Source organism: Furipterus horrens, unplaced genomic scaffold, assembly GCF_987537825.1.
Source record: "Furipterus horrens unplaced genomic scaffold, mFurHor1.1.pri manual_scaffold_7, whole genome shotgun sequence".
Classification (NCBI taxonomy): domain Eukaryota; kingdom Metazoa; phylum Chordata; class Mammalia; order Chiroptera; family Furipteridae; genus Furipterus; species Furipterus horrens.
The window spans coordinates 104,980,780-105,006,992 of NW_028327177.1; the positions used below are offsets into that span (position 1 = coordinate 104,980,780).

General features: G+C 41.1%; 1 protein-coding gene across 1 annotated transcript in view; it reads left to right on the forward strand.

Annotated features, from left to right (window-relative positions):
• SYN2 (synapsin II) overlaps positions 1–15,183 on the forward strand; it is a 211,101-nt gene extending 195,918 nt beyond the window's left edge. The window contains exons 11-13 of the mRNA XM_090284187.1: positions 7,131–7,191; positions 11,212–11,458; positions 14,263–15,183. Coding sequence (XP_090140313.1) covers positions 7,131–7,191; positions 11,212–11,458; positions 14,263–14,398 — 444 coding nt within the window. The 3' untranslated portion in view covers positions 14,399–15,183. The remainder of the gene's footprint in view (positions 1–7,130; positions 7,192–11,211; positions 11,459–14,262) is intronic.
• Positions 15,184–26,213: the final 11,030 nt, after the last annotated feature.

Consider the following 26,213-nt stretch of genomic DNA (forward strand, 5'->3'; position numbering starts at 1 on the left):
TATAGGCCAGATTTTGGCAGTGACGCCAGAGTGGCCAGACTTCTGTGGAATTTGGCATCCCACATGGCTCTTGGTGACTGGAGGCAGATCCCATGGTAGCCAGATCCCACAGGGAATTAGGCCCTCAGTCCCAGTAGATGGATGGGTTGTGGGCAGAGCCTCAGTGTCTCAGCCTGGCAAGGGACAGTCCTAGGGGACTCTCCTTTTACTTCCTGTTGCCCCTGGGAAGGCTTCAATCCATAACCTCGATGGAGCTGAGGACAGGAGAAGCTCCCTAGGCACCAGAAAAGGGTGGCTGAGGCACATTCCCAGGCTCCAACCCAAATGACTACCTCTGGGAGCTTCCCTTGATGCTTTTGGAAGAAAACTTTTAGGCTCAGTTCATCCTTGAGTATCTTATTTATATACTTCCGTGACTGAGAAGAGCTGGGGCCAGCCTTCATGGTATGATCCCTCCTGTCAGTTCATCCTGTGAGTTTCTGGAGTTCTCTAATTAGAGCTTTATGTTTGGGATTTTAAAGTTCTTCTTGGAATCATAGATTCTCAGGGTTGGAAGGAACTGTGGTGTTCATCTAATCTATTGCATAATAAAGAAAATATTCTCTGTAATATCTTTGTCAGGTAATTCTCTAGCTTCTACATGAACATGCCCACTTCCCAGACAGCCTCTTGTACTGTTTTTACTATAGAAAGTTCTTCCAGTAAGTGAAAGTTACCCTTCTGAAACTACTGCCCTCTGGCCCTGGTTCTGCCCTTGTACTCTATGGTTTTCCATAACTGTCTCTGAAAATAACAATTCTTTGGGAGGAGAACATCTTAAAATATTCTTGAAAAATGTCCAGGGTGATTCTTTGGCAGCCATCAATGGCACAGGGTAAAGCCCTAGGGGTGGGGGCTGGCAAGAACCAGTTTAGTGGTTCCACAAAGTATATGAATTTTGTTGTCCTTCATCTGAATATCCCTCTCAGGCAATGAGGCCATGGCGCCTATGGTTTTTCAAGTTACCTAGAGGAGGCTATAACATTACAACAAAATAAAGATCTTCGAAGCCCAAGAATGGGAGCACACTGCAAGAGATTTTCCTTCATGAGAGTGAGACCCAGGAAACAATGGAGCTTCCAAGGAAAAGGCCTCATCAATATTACTATCCTAGCATCTGTTGTAAATACTCTATTTAGCACCTCCTGGGACCAGGTGATTATAGATATCTAGATAGACAGATAGATAAAGGATCTATCTCACTTTATATCTCAAAAACCTTTTGAAGAAAGGCAGGCACAGAGGAACAAAATAACTAGCACAAGTTCACAAAACTAGTAAATGACAGTTTTAGATTTAACCCAAGGTGCTCCTAATCCAAAAACCTAATTCCTCAGTCAATCTGCTATCTAGTCTTAAAGTGGACCTAGATGGCTCTGTGTGTGTGTATGGCAGGTGGGGTTAGTATCCAGCCTTATCTAAGCATGTCAGGAAACCATGTAAAAAAGGCAACCTCGCATCCTGTGTTCCCATTTTTTAAAGTATATTTTATTGATTATGCTATTACAGTTTTCCCATTTTTTCCCTTTGCCCCCAACCCCAGTACCCCCATTCCCTCCAGCAATACCTCCCTTAGTTCATGTCCATGGGTCATGCATGTAAGTTCTTTGGCTTCACCTTTTTCTATACTATTCTTAACATCCCCCTGTCTGTTTTGTTCCTACCAATTATGCTTCTTGATCCCTGCACCTTCTCACCTTCCCCCTCCCAGCTGCTAGCCCTCCAAATGATCCCCATATCTATGATGTTGTTCCTATTCTGGTTATTTGCTTAGTTTGTTTTTGTTTTCACTTTTATGTTTTAGATTCAGTTGTTGATAGTTGTACATTTGTTGTAATTTTAATGTTCATAGTTTTGATCTTCTTTTTCTTAAATAAGTCCCTTTAACATTTCATATAATAATGGATTGCTGATGATGAACTCCTTTAGCTTTTACCTTGTCTGGGAAGCACTTTATCTGCCCTTTCACTCTAAATGATAGCTTTGCTGGATAGAATAGTCTTGGTCGTAGTTCCTTGCTTTTCATCACATTGAATACTTATTGCCAGTCCCGTCTTGCCTGCAAAGTTTCTTTTGAGAAATCAGCTGGTAGTTTAATGGGGACTCCTTTGTAGGTAACTCTCTGCTTTTCTCTTGTTGCTTTTAAGATTCTCTCTTTATCTTGAAGCTTTAACATTTTAATTATGATGTGTCTTGGTGTGGTCCTCTTTGGGTCCAGCTTGTTTGGGACTCTCTGTGCTTCCTGGACTTGCATGTCTACTTCCTTTGCCAAATTAGGGACGTTTTCTTTCATTACTTTTTCAAATAAGTGTTCAATTTCTTGCTCTTCCTCTTCTCCTTCTGGCACCCCTATGATTCAGATGTTGGTATGTTTAAAGTTGTCCCAGAGATTCCTAATACTCTCATTTTTTTCAATTCTTATTTCTTCTTTCTGTTCCAGGTAAATGTTTATTTCTTCCTTATGTTCCAAATCATTGATTTGAGTCCCAACTCCCTTCCCATACTGTTGGTTCCCTGTATATTTTTCTTTATTTCACTTTATATAACCTCCACTTCTTCCTTTATTTTGTTGCTGTACTCAATCATTTCTGTGAGCATCCTGCTCACCAGTGTTTTGAACCCTGCATCTGTTAGATTGGCTATGTCTGTTTTATTTAATTCTTTTTCTGGGGTTTTGTTCTGTTCTTACATATAGCCTCAATTTGGCAGCCTCCCTGTTTTTGTTTCTGTGTATTCAGTAGAGCTGCTTTAACTCTGCTTTAGTAGTATGGCCTAATGTAGTAGGTGTCCTGTGGGGTCTAGTGACACAACCTCCCTTATCACCCAAGCTAGGTACTTAAGGTGCACTCTTCGTGTGGGCTGAGTACACCCTTCTTTTGCAGTTGAGCCTTGGTTGCTGTTGGCAGATCAATGGGAAGGATTTACCCACGCCAGTCAGCTGCAAGGACTGGCTCTGACCACTGACCACTAACCTCTGCCCTGAGTGGAGGATCAGCAGTGCAGGGGCAGGATGGTAGAGCTTTGATGTGGTTTGTAGCTATCCAATGGGTGCGCTGGCCCTGAGGTTTCCCTGGTGGTGCAGGCCAAGGTCGGCCCCCATCTGTGTTTTTCCCAGGCCACCTGCCTGAGCTATAAGGCAATCTGAGATGGCTACTATTTGTGCTAGGCTTGGAGATTCCAAGGCAAAGCCAGGCCGTGAATCTAAGCTGGCTGCTGCTAGTGCTGGGCCTGGAGCTCACTGAGGCCAGCTGTTGCTTGTTTGGTAGGATTTAGGAAGTTGTGAAGCATTAACCAAGATTAGCCATTCATATGAAAAAGAAGCTTCAGTGGGCCCATAAATTGTGTAGGGTGGAGTCTCTGGGAATCTCGAAGACAGGTCAAATAGTGTTAGCCAGATTGATAGAGTCTCATATATGGCACCAGCTTGTTGGGTCTATGGGGGGAAGGTCTAGAAAAGAGACAATGGCATCTGCTCACCTTGATGCCAGACACTTTAGTTTCTCCCTGTATACTACTGGTGCCTTTCAAGCTGCTGGAGCTCAGAGGGGGTGAGTGTGAGTGGTGAGTTCATGTGTGGGTTCTTTAGGAGAAACTGCTTGGGGCTTAAGCTGTTTCTCCGACTGACTCAATCCCCACTTGTTTTTGTAGCCAGTAGTTGTGGGGACTTATCTTCCTGGCACTGGAACTCAAGGCTAGGGGGCCTAATGTGGAGTTGGGACTCCTTGCTCCTGAGATATCCCTTCCTAATTTTTATTTACTGCATGTGCGTCAGAGACCAGCCCATTCCGCACCTGCGCCCCTCCTGCCCATCTCGATGGATGTGTTTTCTTTAATTCCATAGTTGTCAGACTTACATTCAACTCAATTTCTGATGGTTCTGGCTGATGGTTCTATATTTTAATTGTAATTTTGGTGTGGTTTTGCGAAGAGGTGAGCCATGTCTGCCTACGTCTCCATCTTAACCGGATCTCTCATTTTTAAACACTATATCCTGACCCCAGACTTCTCATCCAGTTGGCAGCCAGGTTAAAAGAAAGATCACAATGGGAAAGAACTGTTGGGCCTGACAATGTGTCCCAAATTTGGCTGGATTAAACAGTCTTTTTTTAAAAAAATAATTTATGTATTTATTTGTTTATTTATTTATTTATTTTTAGAGAGAGGGAAAAGGAGAAAGAGAGGGAGAGAAACATTACTGTATGGTTGCCTCTCACTCACACCCACCACTGGGGACCTGACATACAACGTAGTCATGTGCCCTGACTGGGAATCGAACCAGTGACACTTGGCTCGTAGGCCAACGTTCAATCTACTGAGCCACAGCAGCCAGGGCTGGATTAGACAGTCTTGGTAGAAATAATTATTGCCTCTTTGAGGTTTATTTGGACTTGATCTTCTGATATACAGGCACCTGCAGCAGGACTCAAGCTTAATTCCCTAAACTGAGCATTTTCAGAGCTGCTTACCAGAGTTGATACCAAATAAAATATGGTTTAACATATAGGATTTAACAACATTTTTCTATTAAAAGACTAATATTCTGCTTCATTTTGAATTTCCATTGTAGTTGTTGTTGCATGTTCATTTACTTACCAAGCATTTACTAAGGACTTCTTCTATGCCCAGCCCTGTGCCTGACAATGTTGGTAAAATGATGATAGCCTTGAATATTCCAAAATATTCCCAATTCTATTTTAACTTTTTAATAAATTTTCCATATCAGGCCAAACATCCCAGTTTTTCTTTAGAAAAAAACAGGCACTGGATTTGTTAGGAATTCATGAGGAGATGAAGACACATAGTCCATGCCATCAAAGAACTGGCATTCTTCTTAGAAGCATCATCCCAGTCTTTAGGATAACCAGACAGCACTGCAAATGCCACCTTCTGTAGTATGAGTCTCCCAAGTGCTATTACAGGATTTCAGAAGGGAGATGACAATCGGAAGGGCAGTCAGAAGGGGAGATTTCATGGATGGGGTAGAACTTGACTTAGACTTCCATGATGTGTTATTGGACTGGTAGAAAAGGAGAAAATGTATTTGTGGAGAGTACACTCACCATAAACTATGGATTGGCCTAGACTAGAGAACAAACAGGGGTCAGGCCTGGTAAGAGCAGGTGTGTCTAGGACATGAGGGAGAAAGAAAGCTAGGAGGGTCAATTTCAACCTTGCTGAAGAAAGTTCCTGATGTCAGTCTGAAGAATGAGGATGTTATTCTGTAAGCAATGAAAGAAAAGGTGAGCATCAGGCTGTCAGGACTCACTTCCTGGCTGCATTAGCCACCACTGTATGACCCTGGACAAATTACCTGACCTCAGTTTCCTTATCTAAAATTAAGAATGTTAATAGCATTCACCTCATAGGGCTGTTGTGAAGTTTAAGATAAATACTGCATAGAAGTGTCCATCGTGACCAAGCATATATATAGTGCTAGCTATAAATTATTTAGAGCATTAAAATGACAAATCTAGGAAGAGTTTAGAAGGATAATAAGCTGTCAAGAGGATATATTGGAGAAAGACTCTTCTTTCTAAAGAATTAGGAGACTATTCTAGTAATCTAAGGAAGAAGTGATATAGGCCTGATGAGAGTTGGCCAAGAGAAGATGGTGAATCTTACATGCCAAGAGGGAAACAATGATGGGTCTTGATGGCCAACTGGATGTAGTGGTTCTCTAGCTGGCTTATTCGGTGTGGGTGTTTTGGTATCAGGACTCAGACCAAGTCTTGTGGATCCCATGAAAGTGCTTGAAAGAAAGGGAAAGAGGTGCTGGTGTTCTTGTTGTGATCTGTGAGAGATTGGGGAGTACAGATATAATGCATGCCCTCTGATGTGGTAGCACTAAGGACATTTCAAAGGTTCCCTGACTCTATCTGAAATCTGTTATTAAAAGACCATGGTACTAGAAAGGGGTTAACACTTTCGCTCTCCTGACAGTAGAGCTGAAAATGGGCCTCAATAGACAAGACAGAAGATAAATGGCCAGAATCAGAGCTCCATGGGAAATGGGGAACAGGAGGAGAAACAGTTTTAATATGGGAGTAGGGCTGGGGGGTGGGACATGTCACAAGGCGAGAGGAACACTAAAAGAGGAAGTGGGAGAGTACTAAAGACATACTCAGCCCGTTGCACAGCCTTGCCTCAAAAGCTCCCTCTTTGACATCACCATCGGCACACTTGGCAGCCCTTAGGCTTTATAGAGCATTTCCCCTGTGCTGAATTCAAGTTCCAAATGCTCACTGCCTTTAATGCAAGTGTTAAGACAAACTGAAGTCACGTGCAGCTTTGATCCTGTCAGGGCATAATCAGAATCACAGCTGGGAGGAGAGGAAGCATGGGAGTGGAGCCATGTTGTTGGGTAAAATGTAATGATGCTGTTTGAGAGGGAAAACAGCTTGGCCTTGAGCACTTTTACAAACATTAACATCATACTCCTTCCCTCAGGGTAAGAAGAGTTCTGGGAAACAAACAACTGCCCCCTCCTTCAAGTCCCTCCCTGTGGGAGTTCCAGCCAGCCCAAAGAGTGTCTCTGATCCATGAGTCAGCTCCAGAGTTGATCCCACCCAGGAGTTAACTCCACACAAGAAGTGAACCTAGTCTAGGCTAGTCACCTGATCCAGGGCCCTTCCCACCCCCTACCCTGCCTCCCTCACCACTCTAGTCTCTAGAGTCACTAAAAGCCCAACCTGCTCTTTGGAGTTTGGTGTTGAACCTTCCCTTTTCTTCAGGAAGCAGGGCCTGTGAATAGGAGGGGGAGCCGGACATCAGGCAGCTCCTGTAGAAGAAACCAGATGCTGATGGAAGACTCAAAGCTTCTTATAAATCTAAAAGAGGTTGAGATGAAAAAGAGGGGTGAGGAGGTCTTAGACACTGTGTATCAGATTGATTCTAAACCCCAGGTCTGCCTATACCTGTGTGCTAGCAGCAGCCCAGAGGCTGAAAAAAATTTTGAGGCATTTCTGAAGCAGCAGAGACCTCTGGGCCAGATCCCACTGGATCCCATTGCAGCCATCCTGCAGAACACAGTGCTTCTCTTTGGAATCTGCTTGGAGATTTGTTTTTATCTCTTTTGCATTTTTGTCTTGCAGAGTGGAACACTTAAGGATCCGGACTCAAGCAAGACCCCACCTCAGCGGCCAGCCCCGCAAGGTTGTTTACAGTATATTCTCGACTGTAATGGCATTGCAGTAGGGCCAAAGCAAGTCCAAGCTTCTTAAAGTGATTGGTAGTTAATTTTTCAAAGCAGAAATTTTAAGCCAAAAACAAGTAAAAAAGGAAAGTGGGGAGGGACCAATAGACCCTCCCATTGGTGCCGTTTCTGCGTTCTTTCAATGCTGATTGGACTGTTTTTCCTATGCAGTGTCAGCTCCTCTGTCTGGTTGTTTACCTGTTCCTGTTCATGCTTGTAATGCTCATTTATGTTTCTCTGTATAACTTGTGATTCCAGGGCTGTTTGTCAACAGTATACAAAAGAATTGTGCCTCTCCCAAGTCCAATGTGACTCTATCTTCTAGGTGGTTTGAAAGTATTTTTTTTAAGTATTACATAATGTTGGGTGAAATAGGACTAGGGGGTGGACAGGGGAGAAACAAAGACCACAAAAATAAAACCCAACTCCTCTCCTTCTCCCCCCACCCCACCCAGGCTTAGAGTAAACCACCCCCCACCTCCTGCTTATTTCCATGACTGTGCTTGGGATCTTCAACGAACTGTGCTTTTTGCTTTCTTTCTGCATGATTAGGGTAACTAGATAGAAGTTTAAGAGATTTTCAAGGTCTAATTTTCATAGCTTCATCCGTTGAATCTGAAGCCATCCACCTTTTTCTCCATTTGCTAAAATTTGGTGCAGTTTGAATATATGTGAAAAGGCTGGCTGTGCCTGTAGAGCTCTTGTGTTTTTAGTGATGACATGAAATATAATGAACAAGCAATTTCCAGGAATGTGTTCTGTATTTTACATCCCACTGTACCCTTTGTTTTTATTATTAACTAATTAGCTATGAGATTAGACAAAAAAAAAAAAAAAAAAAAAAACGGGGCCGCTGATGTGCAATATCAAAGTGAACTTGTATTTTCTGTGTTGATCTCAGTCACCTAAATTGTTTCTTCTTTGTTGCTATTTCTGAATTGGCCATGTGTGTGCTTCTGTAGAACTGAGGCTGCTTTGTATTCCCCAAAGCTTGACCTATGTATAGAGATGATTCTTTAGCAATTTTGGATATAGAATGCAGGGAGCTACTGAAGGTCTGGGAAGGATTTGGCCATTCTGCTCTTGGCCTCTCTTGAGGCATCATAATACGAGACCAAATTTTAAATGTCCCATTTCACTTGAGTTGGTACACTGCCTACAGAACTCTGAAGTGGACTCTTGCTTTAATTTTTAGCTGTTATGAGAACCCTTCAGAGTCCAAAGAATAAAGAGCTTTATCTTTCCTGGGAGGAGCCGTGTCAGATATTACTGTGTGTGTGTTTGGGGCAACGGCTGCACAACTGTAGCTCTTGCAGAACCCTCAGCAATTTGTTCTCTTTCCTCCGACATGCAATTCCTGGGCAGTGATGACACAGTTAGTTAAACCAGGCCTCGAGTTCAGTGCCTCATCTTGCCATCTCCTGGCCAGGCTAGGAATGGGCACCAAGTGGCCTCTAGCACCATTGTTCATGGAAGTTCATGCCAGCAGTTTGTTTTTTAGAAGAAATGCTTCTGGCTCTACTTTTACATTCCCTCTCAATTCTATACTGACATCTCACCATTCTAGATTGCCAGGTCTGAGGAATAACTAGTGTTGGCAGTATGTAACATGATTTATGTGTCAAGGGGCACTGCCCTGGTTTCTCCTTTGGTTGCTGGTAAATTCTGAGGCTACAGGGAAATGCTCCGAGTGTGAATGTTCTTGTCTGTGATCCCTTCTCTAGATGATGATGATAGTTGATCTGCTGTAAATAGATACATATATGCATCTACACACTTCCAAGTGGGTTGCATTAGAATCAGATCTTTAAATACCTCCCAATCTGATCAAATGATAGACAAGAATAAAGCAACATTTCTTAGAATGGAGGAATACATTTATTTATATTTTTGTCCAAGTAGTGAGCTGATGGTGGTGTTGCTTCTCTGCATGTTGTCAGTGTGAACATCCAGGTGCTTTTCATGTGACATTTGTGAACCACAAATACAAAGTTATAATCTGAATCCAGTGAGGCTCTAGGGTAGTATCATTCATGTCTCTCAAGTGGGGGAGAAACTGCCAAACACAATAGACAGCTTAACCTGACTGTCATATGCCCTCAGGCAGCATGCTAAGGGACAACTCTATGGCCTGGGGGACATCTGCATCACAGTATAGGATTGCCATTCAGGTGTTTTGTACCCATTTCTTCTCTGATGTTGTCTCCTTTTTTTTTGTACTGATCCAGCTGGGAGAACCTCAGCCAATGCTGGAAGTGTGATTGAAGTACCTCTCTTTTGTGACTCTCTTGTACAGCTTAATGTGCAATAAAGGAAAAGTTATATCTGTCTTCAGTGTTAAGTTGTAAAATTTCTGGCTATTCAAGCATCTCTGTACAGGTGGGAAAACACAGATTTCTGGTACAAGATGCTGAACTATCAATGTGCAGTACTTTATAAGAAAATGCTAATACAAATGATACCAAACTTTGGAAAAGGCAAAAACTGGTTAATATGAAATAATCTGCTAATCTCTCATCTTCGCTAGTTATATAATTTGAACCTGAAACTTCTTAAACATGCAAAATACCATTTATTTATTCATTTATGTGTAATTGACCCTAGTATTAATTGATAATTGATGATAAAGTGGAGCTCATGCCATGTAGTAGGAAACAGGCTAACAGTCAATGGTGCACAGTGTATAGACATAGAATTCTGACTCTCCAGAGGGTACAGGTGTTCTGATGTTTCTAGAAAACTAAGTTACAACACAACTTCTAGCTGCTGTTGAGTTTCTAAAAGTCCACTCCTTCCAGTAGGCCCATGGATATGAACTCTGAGATTGAGACTGAGAATTGGATCTTCCAGGCCAATTATGCATCATTTCCACTGGTCCATCTGTGCTGATGGGGACATCCTTTGACTTCTGAGTGTAGTAATCCTCCTGAGCAAAATCAGAGCCGTTTGTACCACACTTACTGCATATCAATCCCCAAAGAAAGGATGGCCTTTTTTCTTTCCAGGCTACCAGATGGTTTTCTGTCTCATGCTAGAAGAATGGTATCCTGGTCCTCTTGGGGGACAGAAGGGAGTCTTCTTTGTCAGGTGGTACCCACAACATCCCCAAGGGAAAATGGGGCTTGGATTTCTGGAGAATTTTACCATACTCACCTGAAAGCGACTGTTGGCCCTGAGGATGGTACTAAGAGGCAAAAGAGTGCCTGGAAACAAAAGATTTATCATAGTCATGGGCATGAGCTAATGCTAAAATGAAGCCCTGGTAGGGTGACATGTGGAAATCAGATTCATGTAGGCTCAGAGCAGGATGAAAGTCAGTTTCATAAAAACAGGGTAAGTCAGTCATCATTGACAATCATAAAGTGCAGAAGACTTTTTGAAGAACTTATTTATTATCATCTTTGAAACACTACCATCTTGAAAGAAAACAAACTAGGCTTACCTTTTTTTTTTTTTTAAACAGTTTTATGGTTAGAAACACAGAGGCCCAGAGAAGTTGGCTGACTTGCTCAAGGAGTCACTGATAGATTATGGCTTAGTTTTTCTGATTTTCAGACCAGTGCTCTTTTCACTGCCCTATACTGTGTCTGCTGTGTGGAATCTAAGACCTCCTAATATACCATGGGGCAGGTTGGCCTGTATCTGAGGAACCTCTGGGGAAGAGGGGTGAGGTCCCTCTGGTCTGGGGGGTCTTCTGTAGAGAGCTCACCTCTGACTGAAGCCAGTCACCCCATGGTTTCTTCCCTGTCCTCCCAACTCCCGCTGTGACTGAGGCGCTGTGTCTCTGAGGAGAAGCAAGCAGTGGCAATGTGTGAGGGTAACCAGGGACTCGCTCTGGAGCCCTTCAGAGCCTCTGTGGCTTCTTGTAATAGAGTTTATCCTTTTGTTGATTAACTAACCACACCCTTTGAGACCTAGATTCTAACAAGGAATCCCTTTGATATGGTTAAATTATGAAGTTTTTCTTGTACTGAACCTAGGGGGCCCTGGGCAATCCCAAGGAAAGCAACCCCCAGTCAAGGTGCTGCCTCCACGTCGGCTCCCCCATGGACCATCAGTGCCACCTTCCTCCTCTTCCTCCTCCTCTTCTTCCTCCTCCTCGGCTCCTCAGCTGCTGGGCGGCCCCACCACCCACGGAGATGCACCCTCCAGCAGCAGCTCCCTGGCAGAGGCCCAGCCACCCCTGGCTGCTCCACCACAGAAGCCCCAGCCTCACCCACAGCTCAAGTAAGAGACAACTCAGCAGCTCCTTGTCCTCCCCTCTTCCTGCCCTTCCTCGCAGGCTTGGGGCTCCAGGAGTGCTAGAAAGCACCTTAAATCTGGCCTCTTCCTCCTCCTCCACAGATATTTTTGTGGGGTTTTTATTTTTTATTTTTTTTTTGGTTTTGGTTTTGGGGTTTTTTGGTGGGGGGAGCTGGGGGCCTATTTAGGGTTGATTGGGAAGGATAGGAAAAAGGGAAGTGAAAGTCTAAGGTCTAGCTCAAACCCTCCATTTTCTTCCTGGGGAGTGGCAAAGAGGCAGTTACTACCCCTTCTCCTATTCTTTTACCAGCTTAGGGTGTTTTGTTTTGTTTTTTAAATCCCGTATCCTGCTCTTTTTTCTATTTCTTTTCTCTCTTTCTGTGTGTGTGTATGTTATATGTGTGTCTCTCTCTAAACAAAAAAATTTTTAATCCTCTCTGCTGCCTCTGACTCACAGTTTAGGGTGTGCAATCAACAAGGCTGCCCAAAAGGAAAAAGGGAAGTAGTTAAATCCATTTCAACTTTCTACCTTCAGCTTTGTCAGAAGGAGGTCAGTTTCTGGTGTGGTCATCAGAAAAGTGCCCAGATAGACACCCTGAGGAACTCTATTCCTCACACCCAGGAGTAACTCCAGAAGCCCCCATTACACTGTCCTGCTGTAGAGGAAGAACTGAGGACCCCTAGGAAACAGTACAGCTATACTTGGGAGGAACAGCACCTGGTTGTGGATGGTCAGTCCCACCCTTCCCCCAGAACTAAAGATGCCTCTCTTCAGTTTCCCCAAATAATTCTCTGTCCTCACTGTCAGCACAGACAGCTGTAGCCTTGAGGGAATGGTAGGGCGCCATCAGCGCTTCTCAGGGTAAAGTGATGGGAATGTTTAGGGAGGGAGAAAAGGGAGCTATAGAATTTTGGAGCTCAAATCAGCCACTTAGAGATTGTCCAGTCATTGCATAGATGAGAAAAGATGGCTCAGAGAGATTTGATGAATTTTCTTTTGCAAAGCCACTCTGCTAATAAGTGGCATAGCCAGGATTAGGACTCAGGTGGTCCAGATGACCACTTTCTCTGGGTCTTCCATCCTACATGACAGGAGGAGAATCACCAACTCCTGCTCCCCAGCTTTGGCCAGTGACCCATTTTATATCTCACATACCCCATAACCTTCCCTCAACCTAGTTTTTCTTCTGTATGCTGACTTTGTAATCTCTCCGACCTTCCCATTAGCCAACTTCGGCCACAGTTTAAGGGCAGAGTTTTGGGATGTCACTGCCACTTGGCTGAAGTTGAATACAGCCAGCCTTTGATGAAGGAGGCTTATAGCCGGCATGCATGCTGAGGAGTCCCACCTCCCAGAGACCAGTATGTTGGGGCTCATCCCAGCCCTAACATCTGTTCACAGTCACTGCAAGAAGAGAAAAACTGCTCGCACTTCAGTAGAATGAAGTTTCTGGGGCTGCACCGTGAATTTAGGGGAGGGCTGGGAGTTTTAAGACACTGGGAGAAAAGTTCTAGAGCCAGAAACCAGCAGGAAAGAGACACGGTAGAAGAGAAGACAGGCTAGTGGAGACATCAGGCCTCGGGCCCTCTTCAATAGTGTGGACTGAGCCTTCCCTCGCCCTTGCCTCCACAGTTTTTCTCTCTGAATCACTAATATCTCAAGGGATAAATTGGTCCCTAAAATGTGTGTGATTTTGTTTTTTTATTGGGGGGGGGTTCATTAGAAATCTACCTGATAACCTTGTCTAAGGACAGATAGTTAGAGTTGTCTCTCAGTATCCACAGGAAATTGGTTTTAGTATCCCCTGCAGATAACAGATACTTCCTTACATAAAATGGCATAATATTTGCATATAGGCTATAGCAGAGTATGCCTACATGCCTTCATTCCACATGGCTACAGCATAGTGCCTGGCTTATGACAAATTCAAGTTTGCTTTTTAGAACTTTCTAGGATTGTTGCTCAAATATGTTTGATCTGCTGTTGGTTTAATATGTGGACCTGGAGGGCCATCTGTATCTCTTGTCCCTGGACACCCAGAGTCCCACACACCTCATATTAGGGCTCCTCTGAGGAAGGCTGCAAAGAGTGATTACTTCCATTTTCAGAACAGGTAGATTGAACATTAGAGTTCATGCCAAGCTAAAAGGTTGTTTTGGAATCAAAGGAAAAAGCAGATTATAAAAAGCTCTACATAATTTTACCCAACATCAACATAATGCAAATAAGAAAACAAATACCAGAGAAGCACATGGCTTGCCTAAGGCCAAGAGTAAGTGACTGGCAGAATGAAGACTCTGACTCAGAACTTCTGATGCTGTCTCCACTACTTGACAGTTCATGGAAAAGAGAATGCAAGAGTCTGTGGGCCCCTAGTTGCTACATTTCATCAGAAGGGAAGGGTGTGAGTCCTCGATTAGTACTTACCAAGTTGGGGCCTCTAAAATTTAGCCTGCTAGCCCTTTAGCATTAAATTAAAATAACATCCATTGAGTAACCTCTCCTTCCTCTTTCCCTTCTTTCTCCTCTCTTTTTTCCCTTCTTCCTTTTTCTCCTTCCTCTCTCCCTTGCTGCCCTCATCCTTTCCTGTTTTAGCAGCACTGAAGGTGAAGAAAATAGCACAGGAGCTTCCTAGGGTCCTGGTAGCACAACCACTACTGACTTTCTGTCAATGTGGTCTCCCTTGGGTGGGTGTGGGGGTTCTGGTTTTGTACCCTCATGTCATCGCCCTTTCTTACCTTTCTGGGAACACCACCCTCTCACATTCTCTCTGGTTTTTATCTTCAAGCAAGTCGCAGTCCCTGACAAATGCCTTCAGCTTCTCTGAGTCCTCCTTCTTCCGGTCTTCAGCCAATGAGGATGAAGCCAAAGCAGAGACCATCAGGAGCTTGAGGAAGTCCTTTGCCAGCCTCTTTTCAGATTAGCTCTCCAGACAAACCTGGGCACCCGGCCCAACCAGGAAAGGCATCTGAGACATTTGCCAACAACAGTCAGCCACGTTTGGTGGTGATGTCCCATGACCTTGACTTGTGTGGCCCCTTCCTTTGCTCCATTGTGCTAAGTGATGTGCAGCTCAGAAGGGACTGTGTGAAGGTCTCAGGGCAGGTGCCTCACCAGAGAGGGGCACCTGACATCAGAGAGGATAGAGCTGCTTTCCTATAGTTATGAGAGTTTCCTCTGAGGTCATCGTTTGCTCTGAGTTTAGTGGCCTTATTGTAACAGTGCCATCATGTCTTATTCTTCCTTGTGAAACCAGGATTTTCCTCATTGAGCACTCCTGGAAGCTTAACCCAGTTCAGATACAGTGCTAAGCATGCCCCGCTTTAGTCAGTGCTGCCTATTTGAGGAATATATACTTAACCCCAAAATACTCATGGTGGTAGGAACTTAGCCACACCTGGATCCCTTGTCAGTCACACCTGTTCAGCTGTTGAAAACACACCTGCGCAGCACATGAGATTTCTTAACTGCTGTCATGGTGAAGCACCTTTAGTCTACTGATACTGGAGAGAACAAGAATCTGCAGTTTTCCCCTTTTCCCTCCTCTGGAGTGCGGTTCTTATATGTGTGCTGCAGTGATCTTGAGCTCCAAAGCTGCACTGTAGAGAATGCATGAAACTGTAACAGCAGTATACCAAGTTTTGTGTTTATCTCAAAATAAATGTTAAGACCTTTGGTGTAATAAAAGCAACAGCATTTGATTCAGCCATGAGGTCTCCCCTAAGCTCCCATTTTGACTGAGAGAATGTATGTTAGGCATGTATGTGTTTGTGAGTGCAGGGCAGGGTAAAGTCTAGTAGGATGAAGCTGTTTGTCTTAATTATGTGAATGTGTTTATGCGTGAGTGTGATTGTGGGTGTACAAGTATTTCCCAGTGGATGAAAATATGGCTGTCCTTTAGATGCCACTTACGCTGGGCTTCCTGATACCTACCCAGTGGATCCATTTCCTCCAGGACAGCTGTACTGCCTTCAGTAACTCAGCATTTCTACAAATTTTACTGAATATGGAGATTTTCTAATAAGCATAGCACCCTTGCTCCCATAGCAGCCAAGTTTGACCTACTTGTCTGGGACATCAAGCTCCTCAGCTGAAGCCCACATGGTGGTACCAATGAGGCTGGACTGACCTGCCCTGGTGAATGGAACCCCACAAGCCCCAGGCATCCTGAAGAGAGCTGGGATGGAGGGTGGGCTCTGGGGTATTTTACTCCAGCTTCTTCATGTCTCTGATACTCAAGAGTATGTTCTCCCAAACCACAACTACTGTGAGGATAAATACCACATCTGCACTGATAAAAAGAAATCAGTATATTACCATTTTATCTAAATAATTTTCTACACAATACCCATTCTAACTCAACAAAATACTATCCAGATGCCACTATCTTGCTAGCTGTCCTTACAATGCCACTATCTTGCTAATATCTTCTCATAGTAGATGCTCAGAGGTCAAAGAATGAATTTCTCTGCTGCCAGGGTCTCCATTCTAACTCAGCCCATGCTTTCAGAGTTCAAGGATCTAGATCTGGACCTTCTTACACTTAAAAAGCAGGAAGCAAAATGTCTCATTAAGTGACACCTTGAGGAATGGTGGCTTTCCTCCAACTACAACACACATAAGTAGGGAATAAACTAAACAAAAGGGTGGGGGGAAGAAATACCTATGCTCAAGGGAAAAGGAATTGATCTTTATGGTTCCTTCTATTTTCAACCAAGAGTCTACCCATTGTAGTCACTCCTATCCACCCTGATTCCAAATAGTTTTAATAGAATGCCTTCATTTCATTAAAAAGTATTTACTGAGCATTTAATATAAGTATAAACATTGTGATGAGTTCAAGGTAATATTAACTAACATTTCCATAGTACCTACTAAGTTCTAGGCAGAATTCTAAGCACTTAACATATATCAAATCATTTATTCCTTACAACAAACCTGTATTATAGGTACTATTATTATTTTACAAATGAAAAAATGGAGGCACATCAAAATTCAGTAACTTTCTCAAGGTCACCCAATTGGTCTGTGGTAGAGCTGAAATTTGAACCCAAGTGGAACAGGAGCAGAACTCATGGCCTTGACTACTTTGCTATATTTTATTTAATCTAGCAGAGGAAACAAGATGTAATTTTACTGAATTATACATAATGTGGTAACACAATTAGAGGTAAGCACAAAACTTTTTCATACCTGTACCCACTTCCTTCGCCTTTTATCTATCTTTTGACCCCAGGGAAATAAAAAGTGGGAGAAGATCAGAATAGTTGTTACTAGTGTTGACCCCTTATACTAGAACCATGAGTAACATACACAGTGTATCTTATTGTGATCATATATAATCCTTATTCTTTAAAAAATTACTCATTCTTCCACATTTGATGTCAGACTAAAAACCACAAGTGGCTTATTTAGAAAATGAGTCACTCTAGAACTGCTGGGGTGACAAAAAGGGGAGGAATTTACCATAGGTTGTGCAGCATCCTAATTCAAAACACATGGGTTCTATCCAACCCTTAGTAATGGGGTGGGGCCAGAAGTAGGGGAGTTCTGTTCAGAAACAGCCCTCTTGGTATACAATAAAGAAGGCCTCAAAGACTGGGAAATTTGCCACTCACAACAATCAATAAATATTTAATGAATACCATGATAAAAAAAAATTGATCTAATGCTGGGATCTCTAAAGGTTGGTGACTCTCCATTATAGACCTTGAAACCTGTGGTCTGTAGGCCAATTGTGACCACTGTGCAAACCATCTCTGCAGCTGATGGGGATTCCTTACCTACATCTTCATCCCAGATTAATAGAGATAGAGCACCTCACCCTTCTCCTGATGGAACTCCCCATCTCCTTGGATCAAGATGAATTAATGCTGCTCATCATTTATTTGTTCACAACTCTTCATTGTGTACTTACTAAGTTCAATAAGTTTTGTGAGAAGAACATAAAAATGAGTTAAGCAAGGATTCTGCCCTGATGAAGTTTTACAGCCCAGTCACGAGGTAGCATATAAGCAAATACTAAGAAGGAAGTGGTTAGCACCATAAGACAAATGCAATCAAAATATAGTTTGGAAAAAAAACTAAGCTTGATAAGTATTTGTGAGGATATGGGAAACAGAACTCATACATTGCAAGTGGGAATGTATGTTGGTACCACCACTTCAGGAAAAAATTTGACGATATCTGATGCACAAGCCCTATGACTCAGCAATTCCATTTCTAGACATTCACTCTAGAGACTCTCTTGCACATGTACTCAAGGAAGCAAGTAAAAGAATATTCATCTCAGCACCATTTGTGAAAAATAGAAACAATCAACTGTCTCTCCTGGGGCAATTAAAACATAAATTGGTTTATTCACAGATTGGAACGCTATATAAGAGTTAAGAAACCAAAAACATTTGAGGAATTCAGATAAGATATGGAAGGAGAACAAAAAAGATAAGCCAAATAAGTGTAAAATGGACAACATATGAGTTGTTGGTGTCAAGCTGGGGTGGTCAGAGAAGGCAGCACCCTAGAGGTGAACTGTGAGCAACTCCCATGATAGAAAGACATGCCATGAAAGTTTCATCTCCTTTTACCCTCTCATTTTACAGATGAGAAAACCAAGGCCCAGGCAACTTAAGGAGCTTGTCATGTCCTGAAGAAAGTTAGTAATAGAAGCAAATGAGTCTCAGTCCTAGGTGTCTGATGAGCCATTTGGGGATACTGTCCTTTGTGAGGTAAATGAATGGGTTTCATTTCCAGGGGCCCTCCAAGGAGGGAGAGGCTTATGGAAGCATTTCACAGAGGCCAGGGAAGAAATGGGAAGAGACAGTGTTGGGCAGTAGAAAGAGCCTGGGCTCTGAAATCAAATCAGTTTAAATCCTGGCTTTGCTAATTATTACCTAAGTGAATTTGATTGAAAGTCATTTAGCTTTTCTATGTCTCAATTTTCTCATCTATAAAATGAGAACAATACTACCTTTCTGAGGAGGTTTTTTAAAGATTTAAATGAGTTAATTCATCATCTAGTCTGTTGTTAACATTGGTTGGCATGTGAGAGGATCATAAGAAATCCTCTCTTTCATAAAAAGAACACAATGTAAGCCCCAAAGCCTACTTGTCCTGGACTCTTCCAGGAGCAGCTAAAGGACTGTGAAGCATGTCTGTCTTCATCTATAACCAGGTGGACCTCTAGGGTCATTTCGGCCCAATTGATTGATGCCTTTTCCTAGGGTGATGACTCTGTTAGGTTGAGTTGATTAAATTGAGCTGAGGGTAGATACCTAAGCAAAACACACACACACACACACACACACACACACACACACACACACTACCAAACCACTACAGCTTTATAAATGACAATACAAACCCCATATAACTTTAATGGACTAATTTTTAAACACTCATACCATATGATCATTCCTACAGTGGTGTGGTTTCCTTCAAACAACTCCTTTGGGAATCTAAACATTTATTCCAACAAGCCTGCTGCTTATGCTCAGAAAATAATTGCCCTCAGATCTGTAGCCCTCAAATTTGAATTCTGTAATTCTTGGAAGATCAGGAGTTTTTTACCTGAAAATTGAGAGCTTCCCATGCAAACTGTTCTGTGTATTGTGCATTTTGGCAGGTCCTCAACACACAAAACTATTAAGAGTCATTGCCTTAGGGAGTGAATTTTGATTTAAAATAAAAACACAAAATTCTTTTGGAGTTCACTCTAATGATTAAGTTAAATAATATGTAAGTTTCAAAACACAATGTGACTATAAGTTAGTGAGATAATTTTGTGTGGCTTGAAAACTGGTTCTAAAGGAAATTAGTCTCAGAAAAGGAGTCTCATATGTTTTGGATAGTTTCTCTTTGAAGTAAATGTCAAATCCCATCAAGATTATTGATTTTGAAAGAGGAAAGATGCATTTTAGCAGGCAAATACTGTTGTTAAAAGTAATTTTATTGCTGTCTAGTTCTCAAGACACAAATTGTATCTTGAATAATATTTTCTTCCTCAAATAATTAAAATCATTATCTCTTACATTTGTATAGTATTGGGTTGGCCAAAAAGTCTGTTATGTTTTTTCCATATGATGGCTCTAGTAATGCTTAGTTATCTTTAACTTCATTCAAAACAATTTTGTTACATTGTATTGTGACAACTGTCATATCATTGTGCATTTTAAAAAACATCAAAATTGGTGAATTTTTGTGCAGCCATTTTAATATTGATGATGGAAGGAGATACGCAAAATTTTTGGCATATTATGTTTTATTATTTCAAGAAAGGTAAAAATGCAACTGAAATGTAAAAAATGATTTGCACAGTGTATGACGAAGGTACTGTCACTGATCGAACGTGTCAAAAGTGGTTTGCGAAGTTTCTTGGTACTATTGATATTTTGGCCACATAATTCTTGTTGTGGTGCTGTCTTATGCATTGGAAGATGGTTAGCAGCACTCCTGGCTTCTACCCACTAGAAGCCAATAGCGGGAGATAGCTAACATACTCAAAATATCCAGATCAATCAAGTTATTGGTGAAAATGAAAAATGTATCTTTTATTTTACAGAAAAAACCATATGGGCATTTAGCCAACCCAATATTTCAGTTTTGTACTTTGCAATTTAAAGGCACTATATAGTTTATAAAGCCCTGATTCATCCATCATTTTGTTAGAATCTCACAATAGCTCCATGAGGCTAGCCCTCATTATAGGTGACTTCCAAGTGTCTCACACTTGAATGGTACTCTTCCTCCTACAAATCTCCTTATACTTCAAAGCCTGTTGATTACAAACCTGGGGAAAATAATGCAATTATTCATTCCCTCTGATGTTCCCTCCTCTTATTCAATACCCTATCACTCTGAGAACTTGCTTTCTCTCTAACTTGGATATTATATTCTCTCTCTCTCTCTCTCTCTCTCTCTCTCTCTCACACACACACACACACACACACTCACACATACACACATGTGCCTGTCCACTGGCCTATATCTTCAGGAGTCTTTTCTTCTATTTCATGGTCCATACTTCCCCAGCTGGTCACATTCAGGGAAGTAACCTGAAAGAGGGGGGAGAAGGGAACACCAGAGAGCTGTTTTAGGGATCCTATGCCCCATATAAACAAATACTCCCCAGGGACCACTGCCCCTTTGGTTATTTTCATCTGCCTCCACATTCACATAGGAGTATATCTCTTTTGATAAGAAATTCCACCTTTCAACTAATTTCTCCAGGTAGTTCACATCGGAAAGCCACAGCCATCCCAGCAGATCCAATTAAGTTCAGTGACCACTTAACAAACCCTGGCTGTTCTAGATCCAGTTCTTGGGGGAAGGAATGTTAGTTTTATCAGATTACTGCTGGGATTGCACAGGTTTGGACTTAGTGGATCCACTCTGGAGCTCATGGGTAATCATTACTCTTGGCAGAGAATTGCCAAGATAGGCTTTAAGGATCGCTGTAGATGGCTCACTCATTCAACACTCTAATGACCCTCAAACAAGCCTTGAGACCTGAGTGACTTGGCAAGTGGACCAGAATGACACTTGGGCTGCTCATTTGCCTTTGGAGTTACACTGAACTAATACAGTGTAACTCTTGGGATCTAAAGACACTTTTGATTTGAATATTTAATACCTAAATAATAAATATCTCAACATATTTCAATATTATTAACAAGAGGTTATTTCAAGTAGATTATTTCTTCTTAAAGACTATTCCTTTATTTTGTCTATTTCCTGTTATTCTGACTTAGGGCCTTTATTCATGCCTCTTATTGTGACAGCCTTCTAACTGGGCATCCTGGCTTCAATCTCTTGCCTATTCCTTTTAAAACCTCTGATTATCAAAATCTTTCAGTGGATCTCCAAGCATGGAGAGTGAAGCCCAAACTCCTTATCTTAGGATTTATGGCTCCCTAGAGTCGAGCCTCAATTTATCAGGGAGAGAATATGTCTAGTGGTTATGTATTTGGGCTTTTGGATCAGACAAACCTAGTTTCAGCCCGGTTCTACCACTTGTTAGCTGTGTGACCTTAGGCAAATGACTAAACTTCTCTAAACCTCAGTTTCCTGACTGGTAACAACTGTAATAGTAATACCTTATATGGTTGTTGTTAGGATTATGTGAGATAATGCATGGAAAGTACTGTGTGCAGGTACCTGACACATATAAGGAAGATCCTAATATTTTATTTATCATCATCATTGTTTTTCAGCTTTATCTCCCCCTTATTTAGTTGCAGCTAAGCTGATGTAAATTCATTGTTCTTGCTTTTGCATTCTTACTTCACACATGTACTCACTTTATCCTTTTCAGCTATCCTTGGCCCCTTAAAAATTCCTTTTCTTAACCTTATTACCCATCCAGATCATGCATATCCTTCAAAGCCCAGCTGAAATATCACCACCTACCCATGAAGCACATTCTGCCCATCTTAGTAGCCCCCATGATTGTTCTCTCTTCTCTAAACTCTTACAATATACACTAACTCTACTACTTACATAGATATTTTTGCAGGTTTACATGATTTCATTAAACTGTATGTGCTTCTTTTGTCTCTTTGTTCTGTTCATAATCTTGAACTCTTGTTAGTGATTTTATATTGAATTATTGTCTTTAGCTTTTTTCCTATCAAAACCCATGTTTGAGGCTATTCTGAACCCCACATTTTCCACATTTTATTATGAACATTTTTAAATATACAGAAAGTTGAAGTAACTGTACAGTGAACATTTTTATACTCACTACCTATATTCTACAAATAACATTGCATTATTCTTGCTTCATATCATATCTATCCATCCCTTTATACATTCAACAATCCATCTAGTTTTTAATGCATTTTATAGTAAGTTGCAGACATCAGTAAACTTCACAAATGATGATACAAATTAGTTCCATTTGATAAGGACTTTGAAGATGATATAGTTTATTCCCTGATCTTATAGAGGAAAAAATTAAAGTCTTAAGACATTAAGCAATTAGTCTAACATCAGTCAATCAATCAACAAATATGTTATGATTGCCTCCTATGTGTCTGGTATTCTTCTAGGTCCTGGGAATATAGTAATGAACAAAACAGATAAAGGTTCTGCCATCATGGAGCTCACAGCTTAATGGGGAAGATAGATATTAAACAGGTCGTTACAATTAGTTAAATATCAAAGTACATGGGGATCCAATTAAGTGGTGGATTAGTAAAAGAATCCTGAGAGGAGTCATTACTTACTGTCCTGATCTCTAGACCCTTACTGTTGCTAGCCTCCAAAGGCTTCCATATAATAATACTCTTTTTTTTCTACATGAATAAGTGACTATATTGTAAAGTTATTATCATAAAACTAAGAGATTTCCCCAGAAGAGATCAAATGTTGCAAGGCAGAGTTGGAGGTAAAGCCTTTGTAGAAGAAAAGATTCTCAGGAACATGTAGATGTTAGCCTGAGCCCTGAAGTTAAAGCTTTAAAATAGAAACATTGGCCTTCCCAGAGCTAGGGCAGAGGTGCTCAGGTCAGACTACAAGAAACTTGCCAACTAAGGCAAAAGAGACCCTAGATTCACAGGAAGCTTAAGGTAGGGTAGAATCAAAGAATTATAGGTATAAAGATTTCATTAAGAGTGGCCTCCTGAGCTGGACTTTGTCCCTATTTTTTAGAGTTGTAACTTCCAAGTAGGCCAAGTATGTGTGATTGAAACATGATTTGTTCTTAGGAAATGTCGATGTTTCTTTCCCATTGAATGATTTAAGGATTTCAGTTTCTCCTCCAAGTTCGTTCTTTTGGGATCTATTTTACTGTTCTACAGTAAAGAAATGGATTCATGGCTTGTCTCAAGACAAAGGAGTAGCTCAGAGATTTATCAAGGCTTTATGTCTGATTTAGATTTCTGATGCCAGGATTTTGCCACTAAGCTAAGTTCATGGATTGACTGAGCACATTCCCAACAGGATCCTTTTCCCTAAGATTGCCATTTCAAGGAGGGGCTTTCTTTTTTGTCTCTTTCTTTCTGCTTTTCTTTTCTTTTTTCTTTTACATTTGGTAAATAGACCATTTCTAGATAACTCTAAAAACTTGCTGAATGAATGTTATCAACAGGGAGGACTGTGAATACTTTGTACTCCCAATTATTCACTTTCCTCCTTCCTTCAAGTGAAGGATACATCCTCATCCATTGTCAAATGGTTTGCCTACCTGTCCCATTGACATTGGGCTTGATTATGGGACTTTCTTTGACCAATGGCATGAAAATCAACAGAATTTACTCCATGAAACCAACTCATCTGATTCTCCCACTGCCACAAAAATGATTAGACTGCATCTCAGAGTGGAAAGACATGTGGAACAGAACCACAACTGGTTTCCAGGTGCCAGCATCTAATATGAGTAAGAAATGCATGTTTGGGTTATAAGCAATTGGTGCTTTGGAGTTGTTTGTTTCTACAGCAAATCTAACTAATACATAGTGACAAAAAGATATTGAAAATAGGTCTTCTGTGGATGTTTGCCTAGAGTGGGTGCAAGTCCTCAGAAAGCTAGTTTTGAACTATTACAATATTACAGGAAGATGATTTGGAAATTAGAGGAGACTAATTCAAGTGAATAAGTGTAGTATGGAAAAAGGTGTGAAGTCTGTACCGGGAAGAGAAAATGGTTTTTCCTTGACTTGAAAATCTTTACATTAGCTTGTTACATTCTTCTTGGGTTCCCTGGACTACCCTTTTTAAATGCTGGAGTTCAGTTTCTCTCAGAAAAACCATGGCCTATGAAATGACTGACAGTATTATTAAAAAATGGGGTTGCTTTCAATATTGAATAAAATTCTCTCAAGCACCCTACTTAAAAATAGACCTTTATTTCAAGCATCTATCTAGTGACATAGAAATTGGCAGATATTCTTGATTTTTGTCTGAAAATATGCTTATAGATCCCCTTCCAATAAAACTTTATAAAGGGCAACCATTAAAGAATTTCTTCCTTTGAAGCAGTAGTAGAACCCAGCAATGCTTTTTATAAGATCTAATGAACTTTGTAGGTACTAACTAAAATGCAATAGGAATGAAAATGAGAGCATTCTAAAAAGTCCTGGATTTCTAACTTCTTATTACCTGGGTCACCATTTAAAAGTAAATATTGCCTTTGTTCAAGTCCCCTAAATTTGTATCTCCGTAATATTCTGGCTGCTTCCAGCCAGACCTGCTTTTCCCATTCCTAGGCCAGATAAAGCCCAGTGTCACCTGCACTAAAGCACACCCAGAGTAGCTGCCCACTGCCTAAAGCATAAAAGACATACTATAACTGATCATCAAGGCTCTTTGCAAACAAAACCCAATATATAGTCTTAGCTTCCTACTATACAAATCCTCTACTCCAAACTAATGATCTACTCCCTATTCCCCAAATATAACTTGTGCTTCCCTGCCTATTCACCTCTGCTCATGGAGTTAAAGATGTGCTTTCTCTTCTGTTTATCCAAATACTCTTTACCCTTCAAGCCCTCATTCATGTTTCACCCATGGAGTCATCTCTGACAACACAATTGCAAGGGATTTGTATTCTATTAATTATATGGAAGACATAGGCTTTTTGGAACTCAATATTGCCTGAGTTAATGAAGTCAAAGGATAATAATTTATTACTGTAACTTCTTAGGGGCTAAATAGCTTGAGTAGAGGGCAAAAAGTAAATGTCACATTCAACCTAATCTATTGAGCCAGATTCTGCTGTTGGCAATTTAGTTAGAATTTAGGAACAAATACAAACACCAAAACCACCTTTTTATAAAGTAATGGCTGCTGCTGAGACATTCCCTTTAAGAACCTAGAGACTCATTAAAGATTGTGAGTTCTTAGAATATATAAAGAGTAAATCTTAAAAGGCAGGGAGATCTGTGTATTCTCTAGAAAATCTATAAATCATAAATATTATTTTTTTGTCCAGTAGTTTTCAAACTTTATTTTTTGTCATAGAACACCTTTTTTTTTCAAAACTATTTTACATGAAACCTTAATGTATAAAACAGATTAAAGTAAAATTTTCCTGATTAAAAGAGAACAGCAGGCCAGGCACACCATTGAGTTGATCTCTCTATTTTACTTTACCCCAAGGTGATCTCTGTCTCTTTTCCTTGAAACTCTGAGTCTAAAAAACTGTCTATCACTGGTCTAGGACAACTGTGCTATCCAGTCTACAACACCTCTGATAATTGTTCACCCAACCTGTTTTTAAATATAAGGTTTTAGACTTCCTGCTGAATCTGAGCTAAAGTTATATTATAACCATTACCAAAATGAAGAAGTTGAAGTTCTCAAATCAAAATCCACCTGTGATGCACAGGTCAGGAAGCTTCAACAGATAGTAACATGTGCCATGCATGCTAAAGTACTCAGAGAATGACGAGGGGAGGGGCTTGACATCAACCTGTGGATTGGAGTTCACTGTCTCTGGCCCAGTGAAGATGGGCAGGAGGAGTTCTACAGAGCCTACCTTGAAAAATGGGATTGGGCTCTTTGGCAATATCTTTATTCCTTACAATTGCTTCAGGCCTCAGGGCTGCTAGCTCTTTGAAATATCATTTTAATTAAAACATTTACTCTAAGTGACAGGATCAAACTAATGGAAGGTTACAAAGATTTAAGTAAGGGTAGAGAATATTAAAAATGTGTTTTATATTCTCATTTTTTAAGTAACATCCCTCCTAGGTCTCTCTCTTCTATAATGAAATCCAAGACTTCCATAGATGGGATCTT